The sequence below is a fragment of the Rhamphochromis longiceps genome, linkage group LG8 (assembly GCF_057381845.1).
Source record: "Rhamphochromis longiceps isolate RC_006_pf linkage group LG8, R_longiceps_female_GT1.1, whole genome shotgun sequence".
In the NCBI taxonomy this organism is placed as follows: domain Eukaryota; kingdom Metazoa; phylum Chordata; class Actinopteri; order Cichliformes; family Cichlidae; genus Rhamphochromis; species Rhamphochromis longiceps.
In genome coordinates, this window is record NC_140564.1 from 3,435,140 (window position 1) to 3,454,297 (window position 19,158).

Genomic DNA, 19,158 nt, shown 5'->3' on the forward strand with positions numbered 1-19,158 from the left:
GAACATTGCTGGCTAAGCAGCATTAAGATACATGGAAAAGAACAAGTCATAAGTCATAATGGTATTCTGATCAGATCATGGCTGGACTGATGAAAGCCATCCATAGTCATCATCGTCATTACCTTTATTTATAAAGCACTTTAAAACAACCACAGCTGACACAAAGTGCTGTACATAGGAACTATATAATAAAATTACATAAGAAATAAATACAAGCCAAATAAAAGAAAAAGTAAAATAATTAATAAAATAACTAATTTCATTACAAGAGAAAACTATGTCTCACTGAGGTTAAAAGCCAAAGAATAAAAGTGGGTTTTAAGACGTGATTTAAAAGTGGAGAGTGAAGGGGCCTCTCTAACGTGCAAGGGCAAATTAGAAAAGGCCCTGTCCCCTCTGAGCTTCCTCCTGGATCTCACCGAAAACTCTCTTTTCTTTTCATAAAAATGTACAAAGGTTCGCAGCCGAGTGTGAAGCAGCGGGAATGAGGATCAGCACCCCCAAATCTGAGGCCGTGGTTCTCAGCCGGAAAAGGGTGCTGTGTTCACTCTTTTCCGGGTGTTCACTCTTTTCCGGGTCGGAACTCATCCCCGACCCAGATGAGTGGAGGAGTTCAAGTATCTCGGGGTCTTGTTCGCGAGTGATTGGAGAAGGGAGCTGGAGATCGACAGACGGATTGGCGGTGCAGCCGCAGTGATGCGGACGCTGCACCGGTCCATCATGGTGAAGAGGGAGCTTAGTGTAAAGCGAAGCTCTCAATTTACCGGTCGATCTACGTCCCTACCCTCACCTATGGCCACGAGCTGTGGGTAGTGACCGAAAAAACGAGATCGCGGATACAAGCGGCGGAAATGAACCGGTTTTTACTTGCTAGCAAGGGAGGCTGGTCGGAACCAGGCTCTTGGAGCTGAATGCTCCTCACCTGTCTCCTAGCCAACTTCAAAGAAACAGCCTTCCCTGCTGACTTACAAATTTAAGTAACACAATGACAACATTTAACAATTTGACTCCAACACTTACAGGGAGTGCAGAATTATTAGGCAAGTTGTATTTTTGAGGAATAATTTTATTATTGAACAACAACCATGTTCTCAATGAACCCAAAAAACTCATTAATATCAAAGCTGAATGTTTTTGGAAGTAGTTTTTAGTTTGTTTTTAGTTTTAGCTATTTTAGGGGGATATCTGTGTGTGCAGGTGACTATTACTGTGCATAATTATTAGGCAACTTAACAAAAAACAAATATATACCCATTTCAATGATTTATTTTTACCAGTGAAACCAATATAACATCTCCACATTCACAAATATACATTTCTGACATTCAAAAACAAAAACAAATCAGCGACCAATATAGCCACCTTTCTTTGCAAGGACACTCAAAAGCCTGCCATCCATGGATTCTGTCAGTGTTTTGATCTGTTCACCATCAACATTGCGTGCAGCAGCAACCACAGCCTCCCAGACACTGTTCAGAGAGGTGTACTGTTTTCCCTCCTTGTAAATCTCACATTTGATGATGGACCACAGGTTCTCAATGGGGTTCAGATCAGGTGAACAAGGAGGCCATGTCATTAGTTTTTCTTCTTTTATACCCTTTCTTGCAGCCACGCTGTGGAGTACTTGGACGCGTGTGATGGAGCATTGTCCTGCATGAAAATCATGTTTTTCTTGAAGGATGCAGACTTCTTCCTGTACCACTGCTTGAAGAAGGTGTCTTCCAGAAACTGGCAGTAGGACTGGGAGTTGAGCTTGACTCCATCCTCAACCCGAAAAGGCCCCACAAGCTCATCTTTGATGATACCAGCCCAAACCAGTACTCCACCTCCACCTTGCTGGCGTCTGAGTGGGACTGGAGCTCTCTGCCCTTTACCAATCCAGCCACGGGCCCATCCATCTGGCCCATCAAGACTCACTCTCATTTCATCAGTCCATAAAACCTTAGAAAAACCAGTCTTGAGATATTTCTTGGCCCAGTCTTGACGTTTCAGCTTGTGTGTCTTGTTCAGTGGTGGTCGTCTTTCAGCCTTTCTTACCTTGGCCATGTCTCTGAGTATTGCACACCTTGTGCTTTTGGGCACTCCAGTGATGTTGCAGCTCTGAAATATGGCCAAACTGGTGGCAAGTGGCATCTTGGCAGCTGCACGCTTGACTTTTCTCAGTTCATGGGCAGTTATTTTGCGCCTTGGTTTTTCCACACGCTTCTTGCGACCCTGTTGACTATTTTGAATGAAACGCTTGATTGTTCGATGATCACGCTTCAGAAGCTTTGCAATTTTGAGACTGCTGCATCCCTCTGCAAGATATCTCACTATTTTTGACTTTTCTGAGCCTGTCAAGTCCTTCTTTCGACCCATTTTGCCAAAGGAAAGGACGTTGCCTAATAATTATGCACACCTGATATAGGGTGTTGATGTCATTAGACCACACCCCTTCTCATTACAGAGATGCACATCACCTAATATGCTTAATTGGTAGTAGGCTTTCGAGCCTATACAGCTTGGAGTAAGACAACATGTATGAAGAGGATGATGTGGACAAAATACTCATTTGCCTAATAATTCTGCACTCCCTGTATACTTACTGTATAATTATAGAAGTTATAGTATATTATATATAATCCTACCTGTGTGTTGGTTAATTACATAATCAGGTGGAGGCAGGGACCTCACAGTAGAAACATATTCTCATAAGTTTCTGTTTTAGTGTATTTTTAAACATCAAGAAGTCACAAGCATAAGGAGAACACTCCATGTTTAAAGAAGGAAGGTGTATTCATAGGAATGATTTATTATTGAGAGAGACATACGAACATCATTTTTTCACCCCCCAAAAAACACATGTTCAAAGCACAATATCAGCTTGATATCAGACAGAACTGCCACATGAAATTAAACAGAAGCTGTCAGTTGAATCATGATGAAGCTGTCCTTTATGAGTTGTGGACTCAAGCTGCTCTATATTTTTGGCCACCAGATGTCACCAAAGAGGACTGTGTTGACAAGCTTAGAGTAATGAACCGTTTTTCAATACGAGCTTCAGAAAGCTTCATTTGGCCATCTATATACAAAACAACTAATCTAGCCCACCAGACTTGACAGGTCCCAGTTTATAGCCAGCCCTATTGAGTCTTAAGCAAAAAAAAGAAAGAAAAAAAGTTGCTTTTACCATAATTAGATAACCTACTATGTTTTAAATCAATCACTGAGGTAGTAAAAGAATTGTTTTTGACTATTATCATGAGCTCTCTGTTTCTTTTCCAGACAACGTCCAGCAATGGGAAAGTGTTTAGCAGCCTTCGCAGCAGCATTCCCTGTTGCCTTTCTTGAGCCTCACATGAACAAGTTTAACAGCTTTTCCATCTATAACAGCAAAGGAAGCAAAGACAGAGCAGGTGAGACATGTACATAAAGAAAATGATGGAACATACAAATCCGGAGGTAGCTGGACTTTCTTAGAGTGACGTTTCAGCGAGCACTGAGCATGTTTCTTTGAGCCTTTATATTTTACTAAAACTGGAACCATGAATACACATTACACTACATACCGCACCAACTAGCTTTTACTGTACATCTCAGAAACAAACAGAAATGTTTGTTGTGACCCTGCCGTCGTGTCACTCTTAACTGCTTACACGTTAACTCTTTGGTAAAACCAAAACATTACATAAAACATGTCTGGGCTGATTGAGGAAAGGGAGGAAGGTTTCAAGAAGTGTCTTAGTAAACTATGAAAAAACTGGAGTGTGCAGTATATACATGGTGTTTGTATCTCTTGGAGACACCTACTATAACAGGAAGTACCACAAAGTGGTTTGAATACTTTTGCAGCTGTCTGTCCTACATTTGTCTGACTAAGAGATTCTCCAGTTGTGTATTTCGAATAAAAAAACATTAATCCAAAGCTAAACGATGGCTGTGTGGTCTGAGAACTCATCAGTGTCAAAAATCACAAATCAAATCACATTATGTTTAATTTAATCTGTTTTCATTCCACTACTCTTTCCGCCTCTCAGCTCTAGGCCTTCCTGGGCAGGTTGGGGAGGTTTGTTCACTGATCCCCAATTTGGAGAAGTCTTTGGAGGAGATTGTAGAGCTAGCAGAGTCCGGCATGAAGTACACGCAGATGCCTCATGTTATGGAGGTAACTCTCTAATAATTAATAACTACAGCATCACCTTTGATATTCTTTCCTTAAGTTGCTTCATGTCATTGAAAAATTGGCCACGGAACCAAAATAAGTGGACATTTGTCCTGTAGTGAACACTTCAGAGCCGAAGATAAAAAGGTAAAAAAAGACATTGCTGATTAAACCCATCTGACTGTGAAGCTTTGCAAAGCTCATTATTTTTGCTTTGTTTCTACTGCTGTAGGTGGTCTTGCCGATGTTGTGCAGCTACATGTCTCACTGGTGGGAACATGGACCGGAAAGCGACCCAGACAAAGCCAACAACTGCTGCACCTCTGTGACCTCTGAATACATGAATACTCTGCTGGGAAACATTCTCAAGATCATCTACAACAACCTGGGAATAGATGAGGGCGCCTGGATGAAGAGACTGGCTGGTAAATGTTAACTCACTAATGCTGAACACTAAAATAAAATTCACTGATTCACAAGATTCATCAAACTCGCTCATCCATGTTTTTATGAGCCTGGCTTTGTGCACTGATGTGGGGTCACGTTGGACAGGGGCCGTCTCCAAAGATGGGAGCATGAAATTGTCCAATATGTCTTAATATGCTGAAGTATTAACAGCCGAACCCAATTGAAAAACAACCCCACAATATAATCCTCCCCCTCCACCAAACTTTATACTTGCCACAGTGCAGTCAGACAAGTACGGACTCAACAATTGCATTGCCAGAGAGATGTGATTCATCAATCCAGCAACACGTCTCCACTCCTCTAAAGTTCATGGGTGATATACTAGTCTGACACTTTGCATTGTGCTTGGTGATGTAAGACTGGGATGCAGATGCTCAGCCATGGAAACTATTCCATGAAGCTCTCTAGGCACTGTTCCTTAATGTTCTTGAACATGAAGACTAGAGGTCTGTAGCGATTGACCGATACTGTGACTTTATATGTCCAGCCACTTTGTGGTAGAGTTGAAGAGAGAGAATTTCATGAGTGGACTTGTTGAACAGTATCACAGTATGATGCTGGACTTCATTAAACTCCTAAGATCGACCCAGTGTTTGTAGAAGCAGTCTGCATGCCTAGCTGCTTGATTGGTATACACCTGAATTCAATGACTTGGAGGGAAGATTGAATACTTTTGGCAATTTAGTGTATGTTGGAGTTAAAACTGACTAGTGACTGCAACATAAATCTAAAACTAGTAGCTCTTCTTTTGTTTTTCTTTTCTTTTCATTCAGGGGAGTGATATACTTTAAAGCTCTGCAAAGAGAATGAAACATCACAGTGAAACTTGTGCTGCAGCTGCAGGGATGTGGATGCTGTATTGGTGGAAAGAGAGCTAAACGTAAAAGCGAAGCTCTTGATTTTAGAAGGAACGAGATTGCAGATGCAAGTGGTGGGAATAAGCTTTGTCTGAAGGGTGGCTTGCATCTCCCTTAGAGAGGAATTCAGGCTTTTCGGAGCGGCTCAGAGTAGAGCCGCTATTTCTCGACATCAAAAGGAGACAGTTGAGGTGGTTGTGCATCTGACAAGGATGGGTACCTCTTTGGTGAGGTATTCTGGGCATGTCCCACTGAGAGGAGGCCCCGGGGCAGAACCAGGACATGGTGAAGAGAGTTTATCTCTCGGCTGGCCTGGGAACGCCTTGTGTTTCCCCGGACAAGCTGGAGGAGGTGGCTGGGGAGAGGGAGGTCTGGGCTTCTCTGCTTAGGCTGCTGCCCCACAACCCGGCCCCAAGTAGCCGGGAGAAGATCGATGGATGGATGGATAGTTTATTTGCTAATGGAACATAATACTTGCAGCTCACAGTGATGCACAAGGCAAAAATAAAACAATATGACATGAGACATGAAATCTGGTTTGTGGAGGCAGGTTAGTTAGGTTTGGCGAAGTGTTCATTGTTTTAGGTGTGCAGGCCGAGGTATGTTTGTTTGTTTGTTTGTTTGTTTGTTTGTTTTTTCACATTTTTTAAACCAATGCACACACCTCATTAGAGGGTGCTCCAAATGCTGGGGATTGCCATTTAATTGTTTGATAAAACACTACAGCACTGGAGGAAACAATTATTTTAAAAGAAAAGAATTTGTGTAATGAGCCCCTTAAGTGTTTTGCAATTTAGGTTTCCTCTTTTAAAAAGAAAATATAGTCAGTAACAGCAGTTAGGAGGAGGACACAATGGAAGTTACATTTCACGCAAGAGGGTGTTTCATTTTCTCTCATTTTCCATTTTCTGCACTTTTTGTAAAGTTAATAAATAAAAGCTCTCCTCAGGATCAGTTTACATAAGCATCCTCAAACTGATGTTACTTTAATTCTTTTTGCCTGCTGCTAATCATTATATGATATTCAAATGTACATACGTTCACATTTTGCGTTTTAACACCATCTCTGTTCATGTCCCCAAGTCTTCTCCCAGCCAATTATCAGCAAAGCCAAACCTCAGCTGTTAAAGACCCACTTCTTGCCCTTGATGGAGAAACTCAAAAAAGTAAGTCTCACCTTTATTATAATCTACTGCCTGGAAGTGGTGCAACTCATTTAACAGAATATAAAACTAGGTCACACTCACTGCTTGCCCTTTCTAACACTTTCTTGTAATTTTTTTTGATGTTTTTAAATGAAATTGAATTACCTATATATATTTCTTAACTAAATATTTATTAGTATGTTTTTAAAATGGAGAAAGTGCACTATGCGAACACTCCTACTACTTAATAAAATAGTCACAAAGATTAAAGCACACAGTGCTGCTTAATATAGAAAAATCTATTACTGTATTCTTTAGAAAGCAGCTGTTGTGCTGATGGATGAAGAACATAGCAAGGCGGAGGGGAGGGGTGAGATGTCAGAGACAGAGCTCCTCATCATGGACCAATTTACTATCCTGGTCAGAGACCTGTATGCCTTCTACCCTCTCCTCATACGATTCGTTGACTACAACAGGTACAGTGTTGTGACTGAACAAGTGACCTTCAGCTCATTGAGTGGAGTGAATTTACACCATCTGATACAGAAGCTTAGTCACTAAGATGAAGCTGCAGTTTTGGAAAAAGAATGATTGGTTTCAGCATGTAACTGTTTTGATATACTGACAGGGCCAGATGGCTTAAAGAGTCCAATCCAGAGGCAGAGGAGCTGTTCCGAATGGTGGCTGAGGTTTTTATCTTCTGGGCCAAGTCTCACGTAAGAAAATTACTGCAACATAACTATCCATCCCATAGGGCAGGTTTGGGGACCTGGGCCAACACACCTGAATCAGCTCACTAGTTCATTGCTGGGACTCTGGAGAACTTCAATACATGTTGAGGAGGTCATTTAGCCATTTAAACCAGCTGTGTTGGATCACGGACACATCTAAAAGCTGCAGGACACCGGCCCTCGAGGCCTGGAGTTAGACACCCCTGCCACAGGGCGCCAATCTGACACAGGGCTAACACAGCGAGTAGACAATCATTCACACTCACATTCACACCTGTGAGCAGTTTAGAATCACCAGGTAACTTAAACCCACTAACTGCATGTCTTTGTACTGTGGGAGGAAACCAGAGTATGCAAACATAGGAAGGCAACAGTGCTAACCACCGGGCTGCCCATAAAAACATAACTGAAAATGTCCCTAAGAGGGTCAGCTGGGATTGATCTTTATATCGCTGATTTATTAAACCTGAAATAACTAATATTACATTTTCAAGATTAAACAGAAGAGAAGAGCAGCTATCTGTCTATTGACATTGCAGTTAAGCATTTACCACAATCTGTCAAAATTGAAGAAAACTAAGATAGCAGTCTTTGCTTTGGCTTTTTCTTAGTAAAGCTGCGCAGTAAACCATAACAGTCGATGCAAATGTAAGAGGAATTATTTTTCTACATGTTGACTCGTGGACGGGAGGTTTGTTATAATGTGAAACGTTTAGGTGAATATACTGATTGCAGATAAGCTACCCATGAGCACTTTGATGAAAGTGGACTTCTGACTATGGTGGACAAAGATGGCATCATGGATACTGTGGCTAAACAGGCGGCCAATTAAAGTGGCCAACATACCTTTTTTCATTTGCTTATTTATCACATGTAAACTTCAGGCACATTTTGATGAAACCTAAAATACAGTACAGTACAATGCAAAACACTACAGTACAATAAATAGTTATTTTCAATGGTGTGATACTTGTTTAGTTCCTTTCTACTCAGTTCAGCACTCAAAGTGCTTTCTATTATACAATACAGTATAGCCCAGTACAATAGAATACAGTACCATGGATAATGGATCAATATAATACAGCACAATCTAACAAAATGCAGTACAGTACTAGACTTACTCAGCGGTACCTTCTGAAGCCAATGACTCTGATCTCTTTAGTATTATTTACAATCAGAAGTAGAAGATTTCTTCAAGATTCTACAAATTATATATATGTGTTCTGTGCGCCTCCTCCTGCCAACAGCAATTATCCGAATATTTATGATGACTGTATGACCCGGAGTTGTACTGAAAGTCCGAGGTATACAAGGTGAGCAGGAATGTTGGCAGCATAATTCCTTGCGGAGCTCCTGCACTGCACAACACCATATTAGACTGAGCACTGCCAGTCTCACATACTGTGGCCTGTCTGTGAGGTGTTCAGTAATCCATGAGGACATGTTTACTGACATTTCCTGTAGTTTCGCCCTCAATAGGAGTGGCTGGATGATGTTAAATGCATTTGAGAAATCAAAACAGGTGATCCTTACCTTAAATCAGTGTATCAGTCAGTTGTCCCATTACTTTTGAGTCTCTGAAAATTAGGACTAGTGGATCAAATTTGATGTAATTCCTAAAAATGTGTATTAATTTGCAATAATTTGATTAACCATTGAATTAAAGCTGAGGCTCGGTGGCCTCAGAATCTCATCTCTACTTTTCACGGATGATGTGGTTCTGTTGGCTTCATCGGGTGAGGGCCTCCAGCTCGCACTGGAACGGTTCGCACCCGAGTGTGAAGCAGCGGGAATGAGGATCAGCACCTCCAAATCTGAGGCCGTGGTTCTCAGCCGGAAAAGGGTGGAGTGCCCACTCCGGGTCGGGGATGAGTTCCTGCCCCAAGTGGAGGAGTTCAAGTATCTCGGGGTCTTGTTCACGAGTGATGGGAGAAGGAAACCGGAGATCGACAGACGGATTGGTGTGGCGGCTGCAGTAATGCAGACGCTGCACCGGTCCGTCGTGGTGAAGAGGGAGCTGAGTGTAAAAGCGAAGCTCTCAATTTACCGGTCGATCTACGTCCCTACCCTCACCTATGGCCACGAGCTGTGGGTAGTGACCGAAAGAACGAGATCGCGGATACAAGCGGCAGAAATGAGCTTCCTCCGAAGGGTGGCTGGCCTCTCCCTTAGAGATAGGGTGAGAAGTTCGGCCATCCGGGAGGGGCTCAGAGTAGAGCAGCTGCTGCTCCACATCGAAAGGAGCCAGCTGAGGTGGTTCGGGAATCTGACAAGGATGCCCCCTGGGCGCCTCCTGGGTGAGGTGTTCCGGGCATGTCCCAGCGGGAGGAGGCCCCGGGGCAGACCCAGGACACACTGGAGAGATTATATCTCTCAGCTGGCCTGGGAACGCCTTGGTGTTTCCCCGGATAAGCTGGAGGAGGTGGCTGGGGAGAGGGAGGGCTGGGCCTCTCTGCTTAGGCTGCTGCCCCCGCGACCCGGCCCCGGATAAAGCGGATGAAGATGGATGGATGGATGGATTAAAGCTGAAAGTCTTCACTTCAATTAGATCTTGACTGTAAAATCCAGTTTGGTGGAGAAAAATGACAAAAGATGCTTAACTGTACACCATCAATCGTGATCTATGTGTTCTTCAGTTTAAAAACAACTAATGGAGAGTTTACCTGAAAAGATGAGTAATGAGTTAAAAGCTTAACCTAACTTATTGTTAGACTAAAGCATTTAGCAGTGATTTTATACTTTTATTAAAGTTTCCAGGAAAAACACCATCAAAGCTACTTCTATCCTAATTCACTGGATAGAAAGCTATATAATGCACTATATTACTGCTGCTGGCATCTGACATCAGTAGATTCACATTATAAATTAGGAAGTGCGTCATCAATGACAGGAGCTCACTTGAAAACAAGGATGGAAAATGCCCTTCATGTAATTAAATATATAAATGTTGCTGTCTGCAAGTTGCAAGCATAGCTCACATGGTGGGGTTTTTTCTTTTGATCTTTGGGCTGAAGGAAAGACTATACTCGGTGTATAAATGCTCAATCAACAATCTTTTATTCCATACAATTCAACACTTTGTGAGCATAAACCATCCGGATGGGGAGACATGCATGCAGAGGGTCACAGCAAAATCTCAAAATGATGGAGCGTTACTCAAACTCTTATAGCCTCTGGTGGCCCCCACCTAGTCGTAAAAACCTAAACATACATACTTTCTAACTCTCAGTGAGCCTGAGTTATGATCTTGGCTCCCTGTTTTTCTGCTTCCAACAAAGGTGGGGGTGGAGCTGAATGTGCTCTGTGCTCTCTGCACACAATATTCTCTTCTTAACTCAGCAGTATGAAATGTCATAAAACAGTGTAACTCATTCACAGTAAATCACAGGATAGGATAATACGAACCTATCTAACAAATCTAATGATTTTCACATTCTTTTAATTCAGAAGTATAATGCAAACGAAAACTACATACTGATTATACTCTCTATAATAAGAAGTATGGTGTGGCTTACAGCAGTATCATGATTCACTCATTTCGATTACAGCCATAGGATAACACATGATAGCATAATAATCTCACAGTATTCACACCCACGAATACCTTGTTAGACCCATGAATTTTTTCATACCTTGACTCAAGGTGACTCACATGGTTAACAGTGGGTCACTGACCCCAGGACCACAATGCCAATAGGTATTAAATACCTGGGACTCTCATCAGTTGTTTTAGAACTGAAGAAGCCTCTTACTGAGAAGTAAAATGTCTTTACAAACCAAAAATATTGTCCAGTTGCCTTCTTTTCAAAGACAGTACAACACATAATACAACTGTGCTTTAATTTAAGGAAGTCCTGTTTTCTGTCTACAGAACTTCAAGAGAGAAGAGCAGAACTTTGTGGTCCAGAATGAAATTAACAACATGTCCTTCCTTATCACTGACACCAAGTGCAAGATGTCAAAGGTACAGACACATAGATGCTGGACACATTTGAGGACGTGCATACCAGTGACCTTATTTTAAAATTAAATTAAATTGATTAATTAAAACTACTTAATAGGCCTAACACTGTAAAGCGGTGCCTGTTTAATGTTTGACTTTGCCACAGGGAATAGTTTCAGACCAGGAGAGGAAGAAGATGAAGAGAAAAGGTGATCGATACTCGATGCAGACAAGTTTGATTGTTGCTACTCTAAAGCGCCTGCTGCCCGTGGGACTCAACATTTGTGCTCCAGGAGAACAAGAGCTTATCGCACTGGCTAAGAACCGCTTCACTCAGGTAGCATAGTAGTGCTAATAGATTACAGAAAGAACTGTTTCATTATAAAAATAGATATGATTCATTTAACTGTTTCTGTGTATTTCAATTCAATTTAGTTCATTTCATTTCAATTTTATTTATGTAGCACCAAATCACAATGACTGCCTAAAGGCACTTTATACTGTAATGACCCTACAATGATACAAAGAAAACAGATAAAACCCCAACAATCATACGACCCCCCTTTAAACAAGCGCTTTGGTGCCAGTGGGAAGGAAAAACCTGACTGGTTGGGGTGAGGCATATGACAATAACAATAAATTATTTGCAGTATTGCTATTCCTGAGGTAAACCTTTAGTAACAGCAAAATAACTCTGCGTTAGCTTTTTCAGCTAAAAAGTAAAATTTTGCATGAAGGCTAATTTACTGAATAAATATCTTTTATAGCATTTTGTAGGTCACAGAATACCTGTTGTTTGATCGAAGTTAATAATTCTTTTGCAGAAAGACACAGAGGACGAAGTTCGAGAGGTCATCAGGAACAACCTACATTTACAAGGAAAGGTAAGAAAAGAATCAGGCTTGTGACTGACACAAGTTACTTAAAGTGTACTTACACATTATGCCTCTGGTCTTCGATTGTGCCATGGTGTCAGGTTGTTGTCAGTTTATCTTATTCTTGTGGAAGTAATATCAAAGGACTGGTTTAAGAGAAATTCTTCAAATCTGGCACAAACATCTACTTTGACACAAGGATGAAGTGATTTGATTTTGATGGTCGGTGTCATAAAATTTAGAGTCAAGTATTCAGATTCAGTTTAAATTTCACACAAATCTAGAGTAACCTAGATGAACTGATGAACCTTTATGTCCATAAGATAAATAAGGCTACTTCACAGTGATATCATAGGTTATCCGAAAGATATAGAATAGGAAATTCAATCTGTCAACAAGTGATTGAAGGAACTCTATCACTCCACATAGCCCCTATCCCACTAACATCACTAAACTTGTCTGTACAGGAGAGTTCAGGCTGTATCAAAAAGAATCATTCAATTTCAAAGTGCTTTAATTCTGCAGCCATTCACCGGGAACAACAGCAGTGGCTGCAGTGACTACAGTGAACTATGGGATGAAGTATTTCATTGATTATTCATAAACATTGAACATTTTGTATGTAAAACTTTATATTCAGCCATATATTTTAAATTTAGTGTAAGCTTAAAATACAGCCTTGTGAAAGTGTATGATTTATTTTTGATACACTGTATATTCCAGAGTCATATGAGAAGCCATCTGCTTGACAGCTAAAGCTTCACCCACACTGGGTCAGGAAACAGGACAATGATCCCAAACACACCAGCAGAAAAAGAACTGAATCTGAAGTTATAGAGCAATCTAGAGTGACTGAAATACTGAACGTAGCAGGACCTTAAGAGTGCTGTGCGTAAATGAATGGCTTCAAACCTAAATCAACTGAAGCAACGTTATAAACAAGGCTGGGCCAAAATTCTTCCACACTGATTTTAAAGACTTATGAAGTCATGCAAAAAAACCCAACCAATTCAAGTTATTGCCAGCAAGGTAGTTATACAAGCTACTGAATCATGAGCTTTACATGCGCTCTTTCTGTGTTTTGGCTTTTGTTTTGTTAAAGTCGAGAGAGATGTAAACGAGTTGCTAGATGTTGGTTCGTACTATATATTTATATATTCACAAAGGTGCTTAACCTTGTGAATAGGCCAATAGCGTCATGCATTTCCTCTGTGTGTCTTACAAAGTCAGAGGACCCAGCAATTCGTTGGCAGATGGCCCTGTACAGAGACCTCCCAAACCACTATGAGGATACTACTGACCCAGAGAAGACTGTGGAGAGAATCCTGGATATTGGTCATGTCCTCTTCCACCTGGAGCAGGTCTATATATTCAAGTTTGAGTTGATTTTGCGCATTTTTGTGCCTACGTAGAGAGTATAGCTTTAAGGTACCCCACGGTCCTCTTAAACTAGCTGATTGGTCTTTATTAAAGCTGACCACATACTTCTCCAGGATAATATGGCTTCCAGATGGTAAGGTACACCAACTAAATATCCAGTTTACTGAGTGGTTCAGTTTGTGTCTTCAGGTGGAGCATCCTCAGCGCAGTAAGAAGGCTGTGTGGCACAAACTGCTTTCAAAACAGAGGAAGAGAGCTGTGGTCGCTTGCTTCAGGATGGCACCACTCTATAACTTGCCAAGGTATGTTCTCAAACACACACACACACACACACACACACACACACACACACACACACACACACACACACGCGTAAAATGAAGAAGAAATATTTAAAATTGTGCACTTTATTATTTTCCCACCCTCATCTACAGCCACACCTCGGGCTAGTGAGGAAAGATTGTGGATATATGTTGCACCTACAGTGCAGCCCTTTATAAGCAGCAGAAGATGGGTAGATAAACAGTTATTAGTCATCCATGTATCTCTCTCATACTAGGCACCGGGCTGTAAACTTGTTCCTGCAGGGCTATGAAAAGTCCTGGATCGAGACAGAGGAGCACTACTTTGAAGATAAACTCATAGAAGACCTCGCTGTAAGTTAATTTCATTTAAAAAAACAAAACAAGTGGAATTATTCTGACTACTCTGGAATTTGTACTTGTTTTGAAGGCAAATTGTGTGTTAATTTATTCAGTGTATAGCAGAGTTTTAGCACTTTGTGAATGTGTGTTGATTTCAGAAACCAGGTGAACAGGAGCCATCTGAGGAAGAGGAGGGGCAGAAACACAAACACATAGATCCCCTGCATCAGCTCATCCAGCTGTTCAGCAGAACAGCCCTAACAGAAAAATGGTGTGTAATTTTACACACTACCTGTTAAAAGTCCCTATTTTTCCAGTTATTTGTTGCAGTTCAAGTCATTACTCCCCATGCTGCTGCCATCCTTGTCCATAGTCTTATTACATCCCGTATTGATTACTGTAATTCCCTCCTATTTGGTCTCCCTAAAAGGTCCCTTCATAAACTCCAACTTCTTCAAAATTCTGCAGCTCGGGTCATAACTTGCACTCCATTAAGTGCTCATATTACCCCAGTTCTTCAGCAGCTTCACTGGTTGCCCATAGAAGCCAGGATAAATTTTAAAATCTTACTTCTTGCATACAAGTGTGTCCATAAATCTGCTCCTGCATATTTGTGTGACCTGCTCCATATCACAGCTGTTTCCCGCCCTCTCAGATCATCATCTGCTATTCATCTTACTGTTCCGTCCTCACACCTTATCACTATGGGGAACAGAGCTTTCAGTCGCTCTGCTCCTCGGCTCTGGAACTCTCTTCCTCCTGCACTAAGAAATATTGACTCCCTCTCCGTATTTAAGACACAGCTCAAAACACATCTGTTTAAACTGGCTTATTCGCTTTAATGCTGATTTTATCTGTTGTCACACTCTGTTTTGTAATTTTAACTTATTTTATGTATTTTATGACTATTGTTCCTTTTATTAATTGTGTTTTTTGTAAGGTGACCTTGGGTTTCTGAAAGGCGCCCTCAAATAAAATGTATTATTATTATTATTATTATTAAAGTCCAATGAATAGCTTGAAATGGCACAAAGGTAAGTGGTGAGCTGCCAGAGGTTAGATTACCCAAAACTGAAAAATAATGTACATTTCAAAATTATACCAAAAGGCCTTTTTCAAGGACACAACATGGGTTAACAATTCAAAGCTGTTCTGCAGCAGTGAAGGTTGATCAAGCCTTGAAAGCTGGTGCTACTAATTCCTACAGGTGTTCCAACTTGGATTACTTCCAACCCCCTCTGTCTGCATAAAACAGTGTTGAACACACTGTGGTGCCATACCCTAGTGAGCATCAGCTGAACAGTACTGTACTGCAGAAAGTAGTGTGTTGCTACAAAAATGGTGAGAAAAAGACCATTAACAGTGGAAGAGAGAGAGACCATCATAACACTTAAAAATGTGCCTCTGTCCTGACAGAGAAAGTCAAAGTGTCAGTGAGTACAGTTTCCTTCACCGTCAAACGCACTGAGAAACAAACTGTGACAGGAAGAGGTCTGCAGACCCAAAGACACGACTGAATCAGAGGACAGGTTTCTGAGAGTTAACAGCTTGTTTGATAGACGGCTCACAGGACAACAGCTTCAAGCACAGCTATCTCAAAGAGCTTCATGATGTAGTCACCTGAAATGGTTTCATTTCACAGGTGTGCCTGTCAGGGTTCATTTGTGGAGTTTCTTGCCTTCTTAATGGGGTTGGGACCATCAGGTGTGTTGTGCAGAAGTCAGGTTGGTACACAGCTGACAGCCCTGTTTGACAAATGCATTAATTTATAATATGGCAAGAACCAATGAGGTAAGTAAAGAGAAATGACAGCCCATCAGTCAGTCTGGAAAATTGCTAAAACTCTGAATGTGAATACATTCATCCGAGTCCCCAGGCTCAGAAATCACAAGTTAACAGCAGCTCAGATTAGAGCCCAGATAGATGCCACACAGAGCTCCAGTAGCAGACACATCTCTACATGTTCAGAGGAGACTGTGTGAATCAGGCCTTTATGGTCAATCAGCTGCTAAGAAACCATGACTAAGGAAAAGCAACAAGCAGAAGAGATTTGTTTGATCCAAGAAACACAAGGATGGACATTAGACCAGTGGAAATCTGTGCTGTGGTCTGATGAGTCCAAATCTGAGATCTTTGATTCCACCCACCGTGTCTTTGTATGACGCTCATGAAGGTGAACGGATGGTCTCCACATGCATGGTTCCTGGATATTTTTGAATGTTTGCAACGCCGCCATCTCTTACAGTCGCCAGAACCTAATTGATCTAGGTTTTAAATATAGTTTGTCTGTTTCTGGCGACTATCAGCGAACACACAACATCCTGGTGGAGATAGCGAGACCGCCAGGGTCACCGTGGATGGTCTGCCCGCCCAGCAAGCGTAGAAGGCGATGGAGGGAAAGAAAGCAGAAGAGGGGATGCCGGTCGGGCTCAGACGCTAGGCTACGCAAACATCCACACCGGCCAGCACTTCCGAGCCTTTTCCTATCGAACGCCAGATCCATCACCCACAAACTTGACGAATTGGAGCTACAGATAGCCAACACAAGCTTTGCACGTAACTGCAGCATTATTCTTATTACGGAGACGTGGCTTCACCCGCTGATTCCCGACGCTGCAGTCGAGTTAGCAGGCCGCACGCTACACCGGCATGACAGAAACAGCAACTCAGGTAAAAGCAGAGGAGGGGGGCTATGTGTTTACGTGCATAACGAGTAGTGTTGTAACAGCAGGATCATTCACACACACTGTTCTCCTGATTTGGAGGTTCTGGCAGTCTCGTGCAGACCTTTTTACATCCCGAGGGAGTTTACAGTAGTTATTGTGATAGCTGTTTATATACTGCCGGATGCTAACGTTAGCACGGCTCTCAGCCTCTTGCTCAACACCATAAACAAACAACAGCTTGCCCACCCCGATGGGGTTTTTATTGTCGCCGGCGACTTTAACAAAGCGTGCCTAAAGACTGTGCTTCCTAAATTTGTCCAGTTCGTGGACTTTGCTACGAGAGGAGAACACACTTTGGACCATGTCTATTCAAACATCAGGCATGCTTTCAGAGCGACACCCCTCCCCCACCTGGCTGGATCTGACCACCTCTGCATGTCCCTCACCCCCACCTACACCCCCCTGCTGAGAAAAACAAAGCCCCAGACAAAGACAATAAAAACCTGGCCTGAAGGAGCCCTTTCTCAACTGCAGGACTGCTTCTCAACAACTGTATGGGATTTATTCTCCAGCCACAACCTCCAGGAGTACACGGACACTGTACTCTCGTACATCAGGAACTGTGTTGACAATGTCACCGTCAACAAAAGGGTCAGGGTGTTTCCAAATCAAAAACCCTGGATGAATAGCGAAGTGCAATCCCTCCTAAAAAGCCGCAACACTGCCTTCAAGTCAGGGGACAGGGCTGCGTATAGGGCGGCCAGGGCAGACCTGAGTAGAGGCATCAGGAAAGCTAAGGCTGCCTATAGGAGGAGGATTGAAGATCACTTTGCTGACAACGACCCCAGAAAAATGTGGCAGGGGATCAATCACATTACCAACTACAGAAGCAATAACCAGGCGACATCTAGGACTGATGCCTCACTGGCTGAGGATCTAAACCGTTTCTTCGCCCGCTTTGAGACGACCAAGCCCTCAGCTGCCACACCACTTCCACCCGCCCCCAGCACTGGCACACTAACACTCAGGGAGCACCAAGTGAGGTGTGTTCTAAGGTCAGTGAATCCCAGGAAGGCGGCAGGTCCTGATGGAATACATGGAAAGGTTCTCAGAGCATGTGCTGACGAACTGACCGGAGTCTTCACTAAAATCTTCAACCTTTCCTTGTCATCAAACACCGTCCCGCCCTGCCTCAAAACCTCCACCATCATCCCCATCGCCAAGAAGACAGCTGTGGCCAGCCCAAATGACTACAGGCCTGTTGCACTTACGCCTGTAGTGATGAAGTGCTTTGAGAGACTGGTCTGTCAGCACATCAGGGCCGGTCTGCCTCCCACTCTGGACCCCCACCAATTTGCCTACAGGACAAATCGATCCACCGAGGACGCCATCACCATAGCGCTCCACACTGCGCTGAGTCACCTGGAGCACCGAGGAAGCTATGTGAGAATGCTCTTTCTGGACTTCAGCTCAGCATTCAATCATATCATCCCGGAGATCCTGGTCCAGAAACTGTCTCACCTGGGACTCTCCACCCCCATCTGCCTCTGGATCAAGGACTTCCTGACAAATAGACCACAGTCTGTCAGACTCGGCCCCCACCGGTCCAGCACCATCACACTCAGCACCGGGTCTCCACAAGGATGTGTTTTGAGTCCCGTCCTGTTTACGCTCTACACATCCGACTGCTCCCCTACCCATCTCTCAAACACCATCATAAAGTTCGCGGATGACACCACAGTGGTTGGACTCATCTCAAGGGGGGATGAGTCGGACTACAGAGATGAGGTCAACAGACTGACTGAGTGGTGTTCAGTTAACAACCTCCAACTGAACACCACGAAAGCTAAAGAACTTATCTTGGACTTCAGGAAGGGCAGAGCAGACCTGGTCCCACTCTACATCCACGGGAGCTGTGTGGAGAGGGTACACTCCATGAGGTTTCTGGGCGTGCAGATATCTGATGACCTCTCCTGGACTGCAAATACCACGGCGGTGGTTAAAAAGGCCCAGCAGCATCTCCACTTTCTGAGAGTGCTCAGGAGGAACAACCTGGAGGAGAGGCTGCTGGTGACATTTTACAGAGCCACCATAGAGAGCATCCTAACGTATGGCATAACAACATGGTATGCAGGGTGCTCAGCTGCAGACAGGAAAGTACTGCAGAGGGTCGTCAACACAGCCCAGAAGATCACTGGCTGCTCTCTGCCCAGCCTGGAGGTCACTGCAAACTCTCGGTACCTCAGCAGAGCTGGCAATATCATCAAGGACCACTCTCACCCCAGCAACCAACTGTTTGAACTATTAC

The 19,158-nt window shown here is 42.9% G+C and overlaps 1 protein-coding gene and 1 long non-coding RNA gene across 2 annotated transcripts in view; one reads left to right on the forward strand and one right to left on the reverse strand.

Moving 5' to 3' along the window:
* The window catches only part of LOC146662904 (ryanodine receptor 2-like), a 317,890-nt gene that overhangs the window by 217,630 nt on the left and 81,102 nt on the right, over positions 1–19,158 (forward strand). The window contains exons 70-82 of the mRNA XM_085415489.1: positions 3,265–3,395; positions 4,017–4,144; positions 4,374–4,566; positions 6,550–6,632; positions 6,930–7,087; positions 7,240–7,327; positions 11,214–11,306; positions 11,452–11,622; positions 12,110–12,169; positions 13,387–13,521; positions 13,730–13,842; positions 14,100–14,196; positions 14,343–14,455. Coding sequence (XP_085271615.1) covers positions 3,265–3,395; positions 4,017–4,144; positions 4,374–4,566; positions 6,550–6,632; positions 6,930–7,087; positions 7,240–7,327; positions 11,214–11,306; positions 11,452–11,622; positions 12,110–12,169; positions 13,387–13,521; positions 13,730–13,842; positions 14,100–14,196; positions 14,343–14,455 — 1,563 coding nt within the window. The remainder of the gene's footprint in view (positions 1–3,264; positions 3,396–4,016; positions 4,145–4,373; positions 4,567–6,549; positions 6,633–6,929; positions 7,088–7,239; positions 7,328–11,213; positions 11,307–11,451; positions 11,623–12,109; positions 12,170–13,386; positions 13,522–13,729; positions 13,843–14,099; positions 14,197–14,342; positions 14,456–19,158) is intronic.
* Positions 1–19,158, reverse strand: part of LOC146662905 (uncharacterized) — a 413,626-nt gene that overhangs the window by 208,448 nt on the left and 186,020 nt on the right. The window lies entirely within an intron of this gene.